At 48.3% G+C, this 17,500-nt stretch overlaps 3 protein-coding genes across 3 annotated transcripts in view; all 3 read right to left on the reverse strand.

Moving 5' to 3' along the window:
• LOC138212592 (segment polarity protein dishevelled homolog DVL-3) overlaps window positions 1-2,043 on the reverse strand; it is a 10,196-nt gene extending 8,153 nt beyond the window's left edge. Inside the window, exons 1-2 of the mRNA XM_069173046.1 lie at window positions 1,621-2,043; window positions 202-271 (exon numbers count right to left, since the gene is read on the reverse strand). Of these exons, the coding sequence (XP_069029147.1) occupies window positions 202-271; window positions 1,621-1,784 (234 nt within the window). The 5' untranslated portion in view covers window positions 1,785-2,043. The remainder of the gene's footprint in view (window positions 1-201; window positions 272-1,620) is intronic.
• Window positions 2,044-2,536: 493 nt separating this feature from the next.
• rnpepl1 (arginyl aminopeptidase like 1) lies at window positions 2,537-10,904 on the reverse strand. Its single transcript, XM_069173047.1, has 11 exons — window positions 9,127-10,904; window positions 8,893-9,033; window positions 8,066-8,217; window positions 7,704-7,820; window positions 7,398-7,633; window positions 6,538-6,651; window positions 6,324-6,436; window positions 5,011-5,119; window positions 4,707-4,934; window positions 4,384-4,526; window positions 2,537-4,162 (listed from the first exon to the last, which is right to left on the reverse strand). Exons 1-11 carry the CDS (start codon window positions 9,613-9,615, stop codon window positions 3,866-3,868), a joined length of 2,139 nt encoding a protein of 712 aa, XP_069029148.1. The 5' UTR covers window positions 9,616-10,904; the 3' UTR covers window positions 2,537-3,865.
• Window positions 10,905-12,156: 1,252 nt separating this feature from the next.
• The window catches only part of LOC138212610 (ATP-binding cassette sub-family C member 5-like), a 10,484-nt gene continuing 5,140 nt past the window's right edge, over window positions 12,157-17,500 (reverse strand). The window contains 17 exon segments of the mRNA XM_069173064.1: window positions 12,157-13,501; window positions 13,614-13,778; window positions 13,882-13,995; window positions 14,118-14,196; window positions 14,272-14,358; window positions 14,360-14,429; window positions 14,539-14,728; window positions 14,843-14,932; window positions 15,125-15,311; window positions 15,399-15,681; window positions 15,756-15,885; window positions 16,369-16,401; window positions 16,513-16,577; window positions 16,580-16,678; window positions 16,834-16,927; window positions 16,985-17,128; window positions 17,218-17,421. Coding sequence (XP_069029165.1) covers window positions 13,400-13,501; window positions 13,614-13,778; window positions 13,882-13,995; window positions 14,118-14,196; window positions 14,272-14,358; window positions 14,360-14,429; window positions 14,539-14,728; window positions 14,843-14,932; window positions 15,125-15,311; window positions 15,399-15,681; window positions 15,756-15,885; window positions 16,369-16,401; window positions 16,513-16,577; window positions 16,580-16,678; window positions 16,834-16,927; window positions 16,985-17,128; window positions 17,218-17,421 — 2,136 coding nt within the window. The 3' untranslated portion in view covers window positions 12,157-13,399.

Below are 17,500 nucleotides of genomic sequence, written 5' to 3' on the forward strand. Positions count from 1 at the left end.
GGGGACTGAATACAAGTCCCAGTAATGTAGACCTGGTTCAAGGTAAAGTGTCTGTCCTAAGCCCCTCCCACCAGATGAGCACGGACATATGCAGCCGCTGAGAGTCGGTGAAGTCACCTGTGATCGGTCTGAAGGATGGTGTGTGTGTGTGTGTGTGTGTGTGTGTGTGTGTGTGTGTGTGTGTGTGTGTGTGTTTCTCACCCAACAGACGACTCGTCCATTCACACATGGCAGCCTGGCATCATCATCACTGATCTCCTCTTTGACCACGCTGTAACAAATGATCACCATCATCATCATCATCACCATCATCACCATCATCATCACCATCTTCATCATCACCACCATCATCACCGTCGTCATCATTATCACCATCACCATCATCTTCATCATCACCACCATCACCGTCACCATCATCACCACCATCACCATCATCATCACCACCACCATCATTATCACCATCACCATCATCTTCATCATCACCACCATCACCATCATCTTCATCATCACCACCACCATCACCACCACCATCACCATCATTATCACCATCACCATCATCTTCATCATCACCACCATCATTATCACCATCATCTTCATCATCACCACCACCATCACCATCATTATCACCATCACCATCATCTTCATCATCACCACCATCACCATCATCATTATCACCGTCGTCATCATTATCACCACCACCATCATCTTCATCATCACCACCATCACCACCATCACCATCATCGTCGTCATCATCATCACCATCATCTTCATCATTGACTGTGGCCCTCATAAATGCTGAGACTAACTACGGTCCCCACAAAGACAGCTGGACCAACACACCATCCTGTGCAGCTTTCAGTCGGTTTTATAATATCAGCGTCGGGGATTAAAGACGGATTATTAAAGACTTGTTGTAAAAATCAAATGAAGACATAAATACAAGAGAATTAAAATAGAAAATCAGAGTTTACATACATGCATACATACGTGTTAACAAACGCTCATATTTGATCTTCCCATCTTGTAAAATACAAACCGTCTGTTGAACATTTTATTTCAGGTTTCTGTAAAAATTAAAACATTCCGTTAAATTGTCGTTTACTGATTTGTTTTTGTCTCAGATTATTTCATCGTGGCTGATCAGAGTTTAATGAAGTCAAAAGAGGAATAAAATCAGTAGAAAAATTGAACAGAAGTCAAATAAATGATGCGGGCGAGGGGGTGTGGCCTGTCATGTGGGCGGGGCGGGAGGCGGTGTCTAAGCACTACGACTCCGCCCCTGGTCACTGCTGGACACTCGGTTGTAAATAAGTCTTAATTCTCAAAGTTTTTATTTCAAAATTATTTATCATTTGAACTATTTCTCATCATTTTATTCGAATTTTTTAGTTTAATTCTTTTGGATGTTATCGTGTTGCGTCATTTAATTCTACCTGTTCTTTTGTTATTATAAATTATTTGTTGCTGTTATTCAATTTGTTTATTGTTGATTAATTGCGAGCTTGAAGCAGGTCGGAGTTTCTCTCTGATGACGTGTTACAGCAGCAATCACGTGATCAATAACAAATGAACCTGCTGTTTTTAATTGTTCCGATCAACACCATCGATCACGTGACTCACCCGAAGTCGTCGTCCACCGACTTGAAGAAGAATTTCCCGTTGGGTTTGTTCACGACTTGCTTGAAGTCAGCAAGGGTGACGCGCTGCGCGGGCACGTTGATCCGGATCAGGTAGGGGGTGTCCTGGTCCTCCAGGTGGTAGATGACACGGGTCTCCTCCGCCATGCTGCCCCCCCTGCAGGCAGCCCGGCACGGCACGGCCCCGGAGCTGCGCACCGGCCTGGAGGAGCCGCAGACGGTCTGAGAGGGAGACACCTGCCGGTCTGTCGGTCCACCTGTCTCTCGGTCCTCCTCTGTCTCGCGGTCCACCCGTCTGTCTCTCGGTCCCCGCCGGTCCCGCGGGTCCTGGTCCAGATGTGTCGGTCCAGCTGCTGCAGGTCTGTGATGCCGTGTTACCTCCGGACGCCGTCAAGACTCTTAAAAATAAGACATACCACTTCCGCTCAGGCCCTTCGAAGTAAGAGCGCGTGACTCTGCAGATGAAGAAATCTAGAGTAAACGCAACTTCCTGTTTTGAGTTTTATTTCTGAAAAAGAAAAACGGCTTTAAATAATTTTGAAAGAATAATTTACAGATTTACTTTCCTTTAAAAAGAAATGTAAAGTTGATAAATTCTTCTTTCAGCAACTTTTATGCTTTAATTTCTTTACTTACGCCGATCAGGAACCACTTTATCCAACTAAAGTTCTGTTTACTGCTTTTATTCTGAAGTTCTCATTCATTTAAAATAATCACAATGAAAACTGAAGTCTCCTCAGTGGTTCTGTTTTCATTATTAAATTGATCAAATAGAAAAATTTACCAGTTGCATATTTAACAAAAGATCCTTAACTGTCACTTTATATTTATACTTCAGCAGATTGTGATCTTTGTCAATGAAGTTTAAGACTTATCAAACATGCTGAAACACACGTGACTCATCATGTCAAGTAACGCTTTTTATTTTGAAGGCAGAGCTACATAACTTCCGGTCCATCACCACCTCGTGAAACATGACCGACTTTACATTTCCGGCTGGAACTGAAAATAAAAGGAGAATAAAAAAAAAGAAAAAAGGTTTAATTAGAAATTCTATAAAAAACATTTTTTGGTGGTTTTGCACAAAATTTTAAAAAACAAATACAACAAATTAGTTTGAAGTATTTATTATGAAAATAGAATTATTGTTAGTCATAACGACTTCATAAACGTTTATTGTTTGTCTTCATGTTTACTTTCTCCTTTAAATGTGTTTTATTCTTTTATTTTGGAGGAGTGACTGACTATTAAAAGTTTCATAATTTGTTAAAAATTTAGGTGAAAAATCAGAATTTCTTTTAGGTTTCAGTGTTTTTTATTTTCTCATGCATTCAGTATAAATCTGACGAGGCGTTCACTGTCAGCTGGGAACTGTGTTCTTCTAAAAAAAAAAATATTTTTTTTTCACGAAACCAGGAGAGCAAAACTTCACTTCCTGTTTGCTGGTGTTTTCAGTGTAAAGGTTCAGACTTCGTCCACCTGGATCTTCACTGCTGGTGAGTTCAGGTGAAAACAACTCGGACGTTTGAGTTCCCAGCCGCAGTGAAGGCAGCGTTAAGGCCACTCAGGTGAGTCCTGGTCTGCAGGTGGGTCCGTGTAGACCTGGTTCTGGTTCAGTTTGAGCTGAACGCAGCAAAGAGGCTAATAGTGGATCAAAAGATAAACAAACTGAAATAGTTTCTGCTCCGCCCCTTGAACTCCCTTTCAGCCAATCACAGCTCTGCTCTGAAAGCGAAGCAAGGAGGAGGAAGAGGAGGAGACGGATAGAAACGTGGATGAAGTCGCATCAGTCTGAAGAGTTTCAGATTCAGCTGCGTCAGAAAATTCAAAATCAAACAGGAAACTAAAAGAATGCCATGAAGGGGGCGGAGCCTGAGGATCTCAACTGTTCTGCTGCAGCAGACGTTGACTGCGTCGCTTGTCTCCTCCCGCCTGAGCGACAAACCACCTCACAGATGTGCAAAACAAACGCTCAACGGTCGGCAGAGGAAGACAAAACAGCTGATGGATCAACTGACGGATGACACTAACGTCCGGTCCGAGGACCCTCTGATGGCCACCGGCCACAGTTTGAGCAGCAGCAGTGATGGCCTGTGCAACTCGACCTTTGACCCTTGACCCTCTGGGTCAGGTTTTAGTTTTTTGTTGTCCTCACTGCAGCTAGCAATCAGCTGCTGCTGTCGCCAAGGAAACCTGCGTCTTACATCACTGTCTGATGACGGCCGTCGTCACGCCGACACGTTGACGTCCCGCAGAGCGAGCGTCCCAGCAGCAGTAGAGGCGGTTGCCGTGGGAGCAGGCGGCTGCTGCGGGGGGGCGGGTGAGGAGGAGGACGGTATGATGGACACAGCGAGGCCATTCTGATTGGTCGGGGCCGAGCCGGTCTGGAACAGGACCTGCTGTAATGTCCGTCGGAGGTTCGGGTGCAGGCGGCGCTGCGTCTGGTAGAAGATCTCCACGGCAACACACTTCATCACCCCGGCAACCAGGTCCTCGTACAGCGGCACCGTGTACATCCGGGACGTCTGCGGAGAGGAGAGGGTTAGACTGACCATCACACCTGGAACCACTTCCTGTTTGAACTCCTGCTGGAATCTAAACTCTGTGCTTTATTTTGAAAAGCTTCTTCCTGCTCACAGAATGAGAAATTAAAAGCAGAGATCAGCTGTGATTGGCTGCTGGAGGTCTGCGGACACTTTATTAAACTGATCCTCCGGTGAGCGTCCCTGGTTCTGACGGTTCTTACGTGTTTGTGCAGGAAGGCTCTGACTCGGGGCAGGTCGGGGTAGAACGTGTTCCTCACCACCATCTGCAGCCAGCGGATCTGGACCTCCGCGTTCAGACTGTCAAACAGGGACGAGTAAGAACCCGAGAGACGGACCATCACATCTGAGATGGAGACAGACACGCAGTGAGACAGACAGAGACACTCAGAGACTCATTGTGACATCAGATTAAATATTACTGAAGACAGCTGAAGGAGAGACAATCATCCTGTGACCTGAATATTTGTACTGCAGCAGAAGTACTATTCACAGTATTATTGGCAGTAGTACTACGACGGTGTACCGTGCGGTAGTGGCGAGTGGTCCAACATGCGGTCCAGGAACAAAACGATCTGGAAGGTGCTCCAGGCTGAGAGGTCAAAGGTCATGAGGGCCTGCGGGTCAGGGGGGTCGGCGCCCCTCCACAGATCACACAGGTCCTGGACGGGCTGGATCAGAGCGCCCCCTGCTGACAGGTCTGGCTCGTACGGAGGAGGCCCGCAGCCACTCAGCCAGCGCTCGAACTCCAGACCTAGGGGGAAGAAAACAGGAAGTGATGTCGCACAGGGGGAGGGGCAATGGGGGCTTTGAGTCCAACATCTCCTGACCTTCTCTCTGAGAGACGGCGGCGTCCTTCAGCTCCGGGAAACAACCGAGGAAGAAGTCGATGAAGTCCTGAGCGACCACGCTGCGGAACTTAAACTCCGAGATGTAGTCCTGGAGACACGGAGACGCAGAGAGACTGGTGTCAAGTGAAGGTCTGAGGAGCGAGGGGCGGAGCTGACTGACTCCCTGAGGACACTAAGCCCCGCCCCCAAAACATACCTGTGTCAGAGTCCCAATATGAATGAATGATTTCCAGAAGGAGGGAGTTTATCTAATGACACCATGATGACTAGAAACATTTAGTGACTTTGGATTTCAGGAGAACAATGGGAGTTTATTGGAGACCCTAGTGGTCCTCAGTGGTACTACAGATGGAGTCTATGGAGACAGCCCCTAGTGGTCCTCAGTGGTACTACAGATGGAGTCTATGGAGACAGCCCCTAGTGGTCCTCAGTGGTACTACAGATGGAGTCTATGGAGACAGCCCCTAGTGGTCCTCAGTGGTACTACAGATGGAGTCTATGGAGACAGCCCCTAGTGGTCCTCAGTGGTACTACAGATGGAGTCTATGGAGACAGCCCCTAGTGGTCCTCAGTGGTACTACAGATGGAGTCTATGGAGACAGCCCCTAGTGGTCCTCAGTGGTACTACAGATGGAGTCTATGGAGACAGCCCCTAGTGGTCCTCAGTGGTACTACAGATGGAGTCTATGGAGACAGCCCCTAGTGGTCCTCAGTGGTACTACAGATGGAGTCTATGGAGACAGCCCCTAGTGGTCCTCAGTGGTACTACAGATGGAGTCTATGGAGACAGCCCCTAGTGGTCCTCAGTGGTACTACAGATGGAGTCTATGGAGACAGCCCCTAGTGGTCCTCAGTGGTACTACAGATGGAGTCTATGGAGACAGCCCCTAGTGGTCCTCAGTGGTACTACAGATGGAGTCTATGGAGACAGCTCCCAGTGGTCCTCAGTGGTACTACAGATGGAGTCTATGGAGACAGCTCCCAGTGGTCCTCAGTGGTACTACAGATGGAGTCTATGGAGACAGCTCCCAGTGGTCCTCAGTGGTACTACAGATGGAGTCTATGGAGACAGCTCCTAGTGGTCCTCAGTGGTACTACAGATGGAGTCTATGGAGACAGCTCCTAGTGGTCCTCAGTGGTACTACAGATTAAATCATCATCATGAGGATGTTTATGGAAAACATGGTGACGTGTCATTCAAATGTAGTGAAATCAGCTGCTTCACCAGGTGTGTGTGTGTGTGTGTGTGTGTGTGTGTGTGTGTGTGTGTGTGTGTGTGTGTGTGTGCTGACCCTGAGGAAGCCATCGAAGCGTCTCACGTCTCCACAGAGGTCCGACAGGTACGACACGAAGCAGAAACCTTTCTCGTAGGTGAACAGGTTCATCAGTGTGCTGGGGTTCACACCTGGAAGGGAGGGGTGGGGGGGTGTAACCTCACCTGTGTCAGTGTGTATAGTAGTGTGTGTGTGTGTGTGTGTGTGTGTGTGCGCGCGTGTGTGTGCTTACCTGGCTCAAACTTGACCTGCAGTTTGCTCACAGGGTTGTTGTCGCCGAGGAGACGCAGCTGTCTGTGCAGGGCGTCCAATCGCACGACAGTTTCCAAGCAGGTGAAGGCTTCACCTGCAGACGAGGAGGAGGGCAAAGTTTCCACGGGAGTGACGCACAATACAGACAGAAGTATGTGGACAGCACACAGGTGAGACCTCCTCATTATGCCAAGGAGGTGGTGGTGGTGGTAGTAGTACTATTAGCAGTAGTAGTTTCTTCTTTGGAGTTTTAACATCATTTGTGGACGCAGCGATGAACTGTGTTCACAGACGATGGTTTTCACAAGTGTTCCTGAGCCCATGCAGTGATTTCCACTCCAGAATAGTGTGTTTTTAATGCAGTGCTGCCTGAGGGCCCGAAGATCACCACCATCCAATATTGGTTTTCTAATCGTAGCAGTAGTTTCAGTGGTAGTATTATCAGTCCTATCAGTAGTATTAGTAGTAGTAGTAGTAGTTGTAGTACTTGTACTCGTACTGTAGGCCTCGGTGGTGACCCTCCTCTGGGCATACTGTAGTAGTAGTAGTATTAGTAGTACTTGTACTCGTACCGTGGGCCTCGGTGGTGACCCTCCTCTGGGAGTACTGTAGTAGTATTAGTAGTACTTGTACTCGTACCGTAGGCCTCGGTGGTGACCCTCCTCTGGGAGTACTGTAGTAGTATTAGTAGTACTTGTACTCGTACCGTGGGCCTCGGTGGTGACCCTCCTCTGGGAGTACTGTAGTAGTATTAGTAGTACTTGTACTCGTACCGTAGGCCTCGGTGGTGATCCTCCTCTGGGAGTACTGTAGTAGTATTAGTAGTACTTGTACTCGTACCGTAGGCCTCGGTGGTGACCCTCCTCTGGGCGTAGGTCGCCAGCCCCTCACTCAGCCACATCTCCTCCCAGGTTGCGTTGGTGACGGCGTTGCCGAACCAACCGTGTGTGATCTCGTGGATGACGTCGATCAGCAGGAACTCGCTGCTCTCCAGGATGGAGGCGATGATGAAGGTGAGGCAGGGGTTCTCCATGGCAACGATGGGGAAGGAGGGCGGGAGGAAGACGATGTCACACCTGAGGACGAGCTCGGTCAGTGCTGCGCTGACGTTTCGGATGAAGCTTTGTCGACGCATTTAAGGCTCACCTGCCCCACAGGTAAGGTCCGAACAGGTCCTCGGCCACGCCCAGCCAGCTCTCCACGCTGCCCCCCAGCTTCTTCACCGCACAGGACAACAGACATGGCTCCGCCCACACACGACTCCTGAAAAGAGATTGGACAAAGAAGGTTAGAGTCATCACATCTGTCTACGGAAGATTAAAAGGGCCAAAAAAAACAAATACAGCTTTGTAAAATAAAATTATTCAATATTTTAAATAACTTTTTTTGATATTTTACTGATATAAGAAAATATTGTACTTAAATCATTTTATTGAAATATTTAATGCATCACTGCAAAATATTTTAGAATATTTTCCAGATGTTTTTTAACATTTAACATGACCGACCTCGGGCCGACGTCGACGTGCTGCAGCTCGCCGGCCACCAGCGCCACCAGGTAGGACGGGACGGGGAACTCCATGGAGAACTGAAAGACTCGGTCCGGTTTGGAGTACGAACTCCGGGACGCACTCATCAGGACGGTGACGCCGTCCGGGGCCTGAGGACGAAGAGGAGACAGTCTGTTAGCGATGGACAGAAACATCCTGCTGGAACTGATGTTCTTCAGCATATTGTGAAGAAATTATGATTTTATTCAGATATTCAACAGATTTTTTACAAATGTTTTGAGGTTGATTTACTGATGTTTGTCCTGATACTGTACAAATACTTGTTCAGTATTTTATTATTTTACAAATATTTAATAATTATTTTACAAATATTTGTTCAGTATTTTACAAATATTTGAGAGTTTAGGGTCATTTTATACATATTTTACCAATTCCTTTTTTAAAATTTACTAATAAACTTCTGCCGTTTAAAAATATCTTTTTGGTTAATATTTGCTGGATCTTTTTTTATATTATTTAGATATTTAACATTACTTTGAACATTTTAGAAATATTTGAATATATGATATTTTATTTTTTGGAGAATTTCTTCAGATATTTTATATATATTTTTTCTCTGTTGATTTAATGTTTAAATAGTATTATGTTATGATTAAAAATCTAACAAATTACTGAATATTTTAGACTTTTTTTCAGATATTTTACGAAGATTTCACTGAATTTCTACATCATGGTTAAAATACTTATAATACTTGCTTTGACTCGCATCGTCTCAGAGTGGACAGGAGGGGGTCAGGGGTCAGGGGTCAGGGGTCAGGACTCACCCGGACTGTTGCGGTGTACGTGCTCTTGACTGCAGGCGTGTCGAAGCAGGGGAAGAAGGAGCGGTTACACACCGAGTGACCCTGAGTGAAGACCAGAGGACGAGACTGACCGCAGGTCAGCTCCGAGTCCAGCCACCAGATCTGAGGACAGACGGACAAACATCAGGACCGGGACCGGGTCCAGAGCCCTCTATCTCGCGCTGGTCCATCAGTCAGACTGTAACGTGTCCTTACCGCCGGTCCGTCCGTGGTGGTGTAGCGGACGGTGATCTGGATCAGCCTGCCGGGTTTCACCGCCGCCGTCGGCAGGCTGATGCTCAGCGAGGAGCCGTAGTCGGTGAACGGGTCGACCCGGTACGTGAGGGAGACGGGATCCTCCTGCGCGGCCCCGGGGACCTTACAGTCTATGGAGTGGATGAGCAGGGAGGGGTGGGAGTCCAGGATCAGGGTGCAGATCTCCGACTGGGCCGGGACCAGGTCCAGAACCAGCCAGCCGCTCATCTCCTTCACCGCAAAGTTCAGCCGCAAATCCAGGTGGAAGTGACGCAGCTGGAAGCACCTGAAGTTCGACGCCGAGGCCACGTCCACCAGGGGGCAGCGTGGAGACCCGGGACCCGGACCCACGGAGGGCGGGCCGGAGACCCCGACACACCGGCCCCCGGAGACCGGCAGGGATTTACGGCAGCAGCATAGCGAGGTGGGAGTGTGGTGGAGCTCTGCCATGACGACCTAAACCAAGACTAAAACCGGATCAGACATGGACTAAGTTCAGGACCCCCACGGAGACCGGTTCTGACAACATCTAAGACCAGGTTCAAACCAGAACTGGACCTTAAGGCATTCAAACACCAACAACACCTTCATTAAAACCAGAAATGAATAAGGACACTTACCAAACCTGGACTGCCTGTGAACCCGGGACCGGATTCAGAACCCAGACCAACACAGAACTACCACACCAACTTCAAATCCATTGTGTAAAGTCCAGTTTAACTAAACCTGAGGTCTTTAAGCCAGAGAGTAATCCTGTTCTGACTGCATTCAAAATCTCATTTAACAAAAGTCTAATTCAAGTCAGATGTAAACAAGACAACCAGAACCAGTTGAACACGTGACTAGTTCACCAGTCTGGGTTTAACAACACTTCATTTAAGTCAGTTTAACCTGCTGACAAAATACATTCAAAACCTCATTAAACAAAAGTCTAGTTCAACAATAAAGGACACTGTGACCCAGAACTGAACTTCTTTACCCGCGAGGTCCGATTCAAACATGATCTAACCCAAACCGGGTCCACATTAAACCCGGTTTTAAACCTGATTGAATCCAGCTGTGTAAACCAGGCCAGCATACATTCAGAAAACAGCTAAAATAAAAGTCTGAACTCAAACCCAGAAAATAAATCTTTAAAAGAAGACTTAAATCCAGGGGAGACTTTAACCCCGGAAACAAAACATTTACAGAACATTTTAAAAACTCCGTTTGAACCGACTCGAACTGTGTTTAAAGGCAGTTTCAGTCGAGGCTAGCAGCTCTGGAGGTTAGCACCTTTAGCTCGAAGGGACTGAACCACAGCAGGTTTAAAAAACAGTTGGAGGTCAAACAGCGGCGACGTCAACTAGTCAACCAGTTAACTAGTTAACTAGTTCAACTGACCTGGTTAGCGGAGCCGGCTAATCAGCGGACAGTTTAATTAGCATTAGCACCGCAGAGCTCATCGTTGGTGTCTCAGGACGAACATTTATGTGAAATCCATCAGGACCAGAAGAACCAGGACCAGAAGAACCAGGACCAGAAGAACCAGGACAACACCGGCTGCTCCTGCGAGCTCAGCCCGGCTCCCCCTCGCTGCGTCCCGGTCACTGAAGACAAGTCCCCCCCGGTGGTTTGCCGTCACCTGGAGGTGACCAGGGAAGTCCGAGAGGAGAAAGACGGAGACTCCGGGACACAAAGAGACAGAAGACACCGCCGGAGGAGCACCGAGGGGGACAGATGAGACTTCGCTCTGGACAAAACAGGAAGTAACAGCGGGATAAATATAAAGTTTCTGCGGGCCGAAGGGGGCGCTGTGGAGGCGGGAACACCACCGAGGAGCAGCGGGTCGAAGGATTCAGCATACAACCATCATCCATCTGTCAATCATCCGTCAATCATCCGTCAATCATACAACTATCATCCATCTGTCAATCATCCGTCAATCACCCGTCAATCATCCGTCAATCATACAACCATCATCCATCTGTCAATCATCCGTCAATCATCCGTCAATCATACAACTATCATCCATCTGTCAATCATCCGTCAATCACCCGTCAATCATCCGTCAATCATACAACTATCATCCATCTGTCAATCATCCGTCAATCATCCGTCAATCATACAACCACCATCCATCTATCAATCATCCGTCAATCATACAACTATCATCCAATCATCCGTCAATCACCCGTCAATCATCCGTCAATCATACAACTATCATCCATCTGTCAATCATCCGTCAATCACCCGTCAATCATCCGTCAATCATACAACTATCATCCATCTGTCAATCACCTGTCAATCATCCGTCAATCATCCATCAATCATACAACCATCATCCATCTGTCAATCATCCGTCAATCATACAACTATTATCCATCAATCATCCGTCAATCAGCCATCAATTATCCATCAACCATCCGTCAATCATCCGTCAATCATCCATCAATCATACAACCATCATCCATCTATCAATCATCCATCAATCAGCCGTCAATCATCCGTCAATCACCCGTCAATCATCCGTCAATCATCCATCAATCATCCGTCAATTATCCATCAATCATCCGTCAGTTATCCATCAATCATCCGTCAATTATCCATCAATCAGCCGTCAGTTATCCATCAATCATCCATCAATCATCCGTCAATCATCCATCAATCATCCGTCAATTATCCATCAATCATCCGTCAGTTATCCATCAATCATCCGTCAATCATCCATCAATCATCCGTCAATCATCCGTCAATCATCCGTCAATCATACAACCATCATCCATCTATCAATCATCCATCAATCATCCGTCAATTATACATCAATTATCCATCCATCAATCATCCATCCATCAATCATCCATCAATCATCCATTGATCAGTGATCCATGATTAAAACGTGTGAGCAGTGAACTGTGATGTGTTTATGTTTCATGTTTTTAAAACTTAATAAGAAACTTTATTTTGTGTTAATTAAAGAGCAGGAAACAGAAACCTTTCATCTTAAAATAGTTTTATTGGGAGCTCTGACGTCATGCTATAAGGCTGTTAGAAAAATACAGCACACACAGGAAAACATGGACGAGGCTCCTCCCACCACACAGCTGCTCTGTGACCAGGCTTTTATTTTGGAGGTTCACCAGTTGTGATGATGACTTCCTTTAATCAGCTGCATGTTTGATTGAACCTCACAGATCAATTAGTAAGTCAGACAGCTGAAACCAGCGAACACAGGAAGTGAAAGATTAAAACAAACCAATTTCTTCCTCTGTGAATGTGACTGTGGGTGCTGCCCTCTGGAGGCACACAGCAGCAACCACACACAATACATTTAATTAATTTAATTTAATACTTTCCTGGTTGAACTTCTTGAAGAGGAACATGAAATAAATTATAAATAAATGCTTCAGTTTGTATTCGTAAAACAGAAATGTGATGTTTTGCCTGTTTGTTTATTTGTTTATTTGTTTGTTTCCTGTTCATGTTTCATATTTCCTGTAAAGTATCTCGGGTAGAAAACAAGGAAACATCAGACGAAACCTTCTGTGATTTCATTTAAAAATGTGATTTCTTTCTGATATTCAGTAAAACAGACATCCTGTTTGGACTAATGTGCAGTTCCTGTGTTTTGCCTATAGGGGGAGCACAGTTGCCACTTACTGTTAAAAAAAAAGGCAAATGTGCACCCAAAAAAAACCTATAGAAAAAGGCAAAAAAGTTTAAAATCAGAGCTGAACGTTTCTAACGAGAATCTGGTAAATTATCGTATATATAAATGATTGATCTGCAGGATGAAGTCCGACTTTAATCCGATCAAACCGATCATTCTGTAATCAGGTGAATAATAATAACATTAAAACAACGAAGGTTCAGAAGATAAATTATTTGACTTTTTTTTCAAAGAAGAAAACCGTTGAACTCGTCCTTTAGCCCCTCCCACCTCTCCAAGCAGCCAATCACACGGCGCCAGGTCATCACAGCCTCTCTCACCCGAGATCAGGAGGTTAAAATCATTCAATAAACAACAATAATCACAGACCTGCGTTATATCAGGTCAGAAGAACAAACAGAAACATGAGCAAAGCAACAGTAAGTGACGATGAAGAGTGACGATGAAGAGTGACGATGAAGAGTGACGATGAAGAGCGGCTCTCATCAGAGTTACAGAAGACACGGAGAAGCACCGTGCCTCTGCGACTGTTCACCCCACACTGGTACACCTTCCTTGTCCTCTTCCTCCTCTTCATCACCCTCCTCATCCTCGCACAGAGATCTTGTTCTCCACGGCCGCCAGCATCGAACGCAGACGTGAGTTCTCGTTGGCCAGCAGCCCGGACGGCTCGTCGAACTCCACCACCTGATCAATAAATCAGATCAGTTAATCAGGATCAATTAAACATGATCAATTAATTAGGATCAGTTCATTATTGGCCGATACAGACAGTGTCTGAGCTCCTATTGGCCGGTACCTGTCCCCGGTTGAGCACCATGATGCGGTCGGAGGCGAGGACGGTGTGGAGGCGGTGCGCCACCGTCAGCGTGGTGCAGTCCTGGAACGAGCTCCTGATGGTCTCCTGGATCAGAGCGTCCGTCTCAGCGTCCATCGCCGCCGTGGCCTCGTCCAGGATCAGCACCTGAAGACCAGAACCACAGGTCAGGGGGTGGGACTTAACCTGTCTGACCTGAACCAGCCAATCAGAGAACAGAGCAGAGGGGAGAGGGCGGAGCCTGTCCCACCTTGCACTGTCTCAGCAAAGCTCTGGCAACACACAGTAGCTGTCTCTCACCCACGGAGAAGTTGTCTCCGTTCGCCACCACCTCCGACTCCAACTTCAGGGGCAGCTGGGACACCTGAGAGACAGACAGGTGGACACGCGGACAGACAGACAGTCACATGACAGAAACTTCTCTACATCTGCGGTTGTGTCCGCAGCGCTACAGGACAGGAAGTGCAGAAGAAGAAGTGAACTCACACACTCCTTCATGTGGCTCCTTCCCAGAGCGTCCCAGATCTGGTCCTCGCTGTGCCGGACAAACGGGTCCAGGTTGGACCTGGAGACGGACAGAGGCCGATCAGAGGTCTGACAGCACGTCAGGAGACAGAAACCCTAGACAGGTGTTCCTTACCTGACTGTCCCGCTGAACAGGACCGGGTCCTGGGAGATGATGGACAGTTTGCTGCGGAGGTCGGCCAGTCCGATGTCACTGATGTCCACCGTCAATCAGGATGGAGCCTCCACAGTGCTCCACCAGCCGGAACAAGACCACAGCCAGAGACGACTTCCCTGTGGACAGACAGGATGTCCACACTGTCCTCTACAGGCAGAGGCAGGAACTACAGGAACATTGTCCTCTACAGGCAGAGACAGGAACTACAGGAACATTTCCAGGAACCTGATCCGGTTCTGCCCACGATGCCAACCTTCTCCTTGGGCCGGATGGTGCAGGAGATCCTGTTCAGGACCAGAGGCAGGTTCTCCTGGTACCTCATCTCCACGTCCCTGAACACCAGCTCCCCCTGCTGGGGCCAGTCGGCCGGAGGGGCCCGACCTCTGACCCGAGCGGGGGCCTCCTGGGACAGAGACTGAGAGATAGACAGAAGGTTAATGTCATTCAAGTGAATGTGAAAACAATCAGTTATGAAGACGTGTTTCTTTTTCTCTGTTTTATATAAAAAAGTAAAGTGTGTTCCTGTTACCTGGATGTAGTGATGGATTCTCTCCACCGAGGTGAAGCGAGCTTCGGTCTCAGAAGCCAAATGCACCGTGAACTGGAACAAGCCTGTTAACTGACACAAATGTTTCTGCACTATCTTATTCTCTTAAAGTTGTTTCAACACAGAAAGAAACACAGAAAGGAGCTGACATCAAAAACAAGTTGAATTTACGACAAGTTAAACTGCCTTCAGATGATTGGACGAGGCTGCAGGTGTGTAAAGCAGCCGTGGGCTGCCTGTAGGGGGCAGTGTTCCTGTAGTTACCTGTACAGCGTAGGAGATGGCGAGGCCAGCGTAGGCGGGCGGGATCTGTCCGTGCATCAGGACCATCATCAGGGCGGTGATGCTGATCAGAGCCACACTGATGACGTCCAGTCGCACCGCCAGCCACCTCATCGCACAGCTGAACAGGTAGAACGGAGCCTGGTTCTGGTCCAGCAGAACCTGGTACCTAGAAACAACAACACACAGCCTGGTGTTCAGGTCCTGGTTCTAAGCTGGACTTCAGGGTTCTTCGTGTTGTGGTTCGAACCCTGACCTGTGGAGGAAGTCCCGCCCCCTGTCGTAGGCCTGCAGCGTGGCCAGGCCCTGGATGCTGGAGGTGATGTGGGACATGAAGGGCGACATCGTCACGTTGTCCAGGCGCTTCAGCTCCCAGATGAAGACTCTGGAGACGCTGTGGAGCGCCGCGAAAAGCAAGACCAGCGGACCCACCGCCGCCAGGAACCACGGGAAAACCCAGCTGATGACACCCAGGCAGAAGAAGACCAGGATCACGTTCTGGATGAACATCTCTGCCTGGAAGGGCAGACGGGTGTCGACTGGAGGTAAACAGCAGAAGGTGAGACTCAGGTAGTGAACAGCACCTCAGACCTGTTCCGGTCCGGTCCTTTACCTTCGTCCATGTCCTTGGAGAAGCGGTTGAGGATCCGTCCGGTGGGCGTCGTGTCGAAGAACTTCATGGGGCAGCGGAGGATCTTGTGGAAGAGCTCATCATGCAGCATGGAGGAGGCTTGCAGGGTTCCCTGAAGAGACACAACCCAAGAGTCAGATACTCAAGAACCTGAAGGACCTGGAGGACCTGGAGGACCTGGAGAACCTGGAGGACCAGGAGAACCTGGAGGACCTGGAGGACCAGAACTTTGATCTGATGAGGGAGCTCCAGTTTAAAGGTCAGAGGTCGACTGATTCAGGATGGTTGAGGCTGATAATCATGTCTGTATCAGTTAGAACCAGAAAAACTCTGAACCACTGCTGAGGAACCAGAACTGACCAGACCCGCTAACCAGACTGGACCAGTTGACCCAGGGTCTGACCTCCTAACATTTGTGGGGTCCACACAGAACCTGAGTCCTGCTGCAGGTCAACAGAGGACTGGACTCTGATGTTCTGACCTTGACGAAGGCGACGCCTCTGAAGAGTTTGAAGAGCAGCATGACTCCCATGGAGGAGACGTAAATGGCAGCGTACTGTTGCATCATGGGATTGTCCTTTATACTGATGCTCACCGTTGAGCTGTTGCCCTGGGTTACCGTTGTGTTCTGGAAACACAGGAGAGAGGAGTCAGAGGGGGAGAACTATAAGGAGGTGAAAAGAGGAGGAGGAGCAGGAGGAGGAGGGGGAGGACGGGGATGATGACAGCGACGACTCACCCCGCTGCCCTGGTTGATCCAGTAGCTGAGCCACCACTGGCAGAAGGCGGAGCTTCCCATGTTGAGAACAGAGCCAGGATCAGCAGACAGGAGGCGGAGCCACCACAAGCGGCCATGTAGAGTCCAAACACTGGCCAGGCCACGCCCCCACACTGCTGCTCCTCCCCTTCAACGTCACATGACCAGACAGAAACAGCAGAACAAAGTTAATCTCCGGTTGAACTTACTGTTTTCTGTGTTACTGTGAGTATAGTTGTGGGAAAAAAATAGAACCAAAGAACAGAACCACAGATGGAAGTGACCAATCAGAAGTTTGGTTACCGTTGTCCTTGACAACCGGAATGTTCTTCTTCACTGATCCCGGTTTACTGTCAGCTGGTTTCCTCTGAGAGCCGCCTGTCCTCCTGCTGGGGACCTGAGACAGAGAGACAGACATTCAGACAGGTAGACAGACAGACAGACAGACAGGTACCTCTATGTACGGCGTGTCTCCCAGCTGGAAGTAGTTGAACATGGCGGCGTAGTCTCCGTTCAATTTCATCAGGTTGTCATGGTTACCCTGCTCCGCAATACTCCCCTCCCTCATCAGGATGACATCATCACAGTCCACCAGGTACTGCGCAGACAGACACACACACCCGAAGGTCATCTCCATGGTAACCATCTGCGGTGGAGCATCCCGTCACCTGTCGGGAGGAGGTTTACCTGCAGCTGGTGGGTGACGAAGACGACTGTTTTGTGGCGAAGCTGCTTCTGGATGGCGTTGTGGAAGATGTGGTTGGCCACGCGAGCGTTGAGGGCGCTCAGCGGGTCGTCCAGGAGGTAAACGTCCCGATCGCTGTAGAGAGCACGAGCCAAGCTGATTCGCTGCCATTGGCCGCTGCTCAGGTTGGCGCCACGTTCTCCAACCTGACGGAACAAAAATAAAAACTGGTTACATCATACCAAACATTCCTCCTCCAAGAATCGTCACCAACAAGGAAATGGA

This window comes from Embiotoca jacksoni, unplaced genomic scaffold, assembly GCF_022577435.1.
Source record: "Embiotoca jacksoni isolate LCO1_2020_lvr unplaced genomic scaffold, fEmbJac1.0.p SCAF_58, whole genome shotgun sequence".
In the NCBI taxonomy this organism is placed as follows: domain Eukaryota; kingdom Metazoa; phylum Chordata; class Actinopteri; family Embiotocidae; genus Embiotoca; species Embiotoca jacksoni.

What these genes read in the sequence shown, in the direction of transcription:
- rnpepl1 (XM_069173047.1), bottom strand. Translation starts at nt 9,615, where the DNA reads ATGGCAGAGCTCCACCACACTCCCACCTCGCTATGCTGCTGCCGTAAA. An exon ending in CGTACACCGCAACAGTCCGG is followed by an intron (nt 8,218 to 8,892) that starts GTGAGTCCTGAC and finishes CTTCGTCCTCAG; the next exon opens with GCCCCGGACGGCGTCACCGT. An exon ending in GGTCACCACCGAGGCCTACG is followed by an intron (nt 6,652 to 7,397) that starts GTACGAGTACAA and finishes CCTCGTCTGCAG; the next exon opens with GTGAAGCCTTCACCTGCTTG.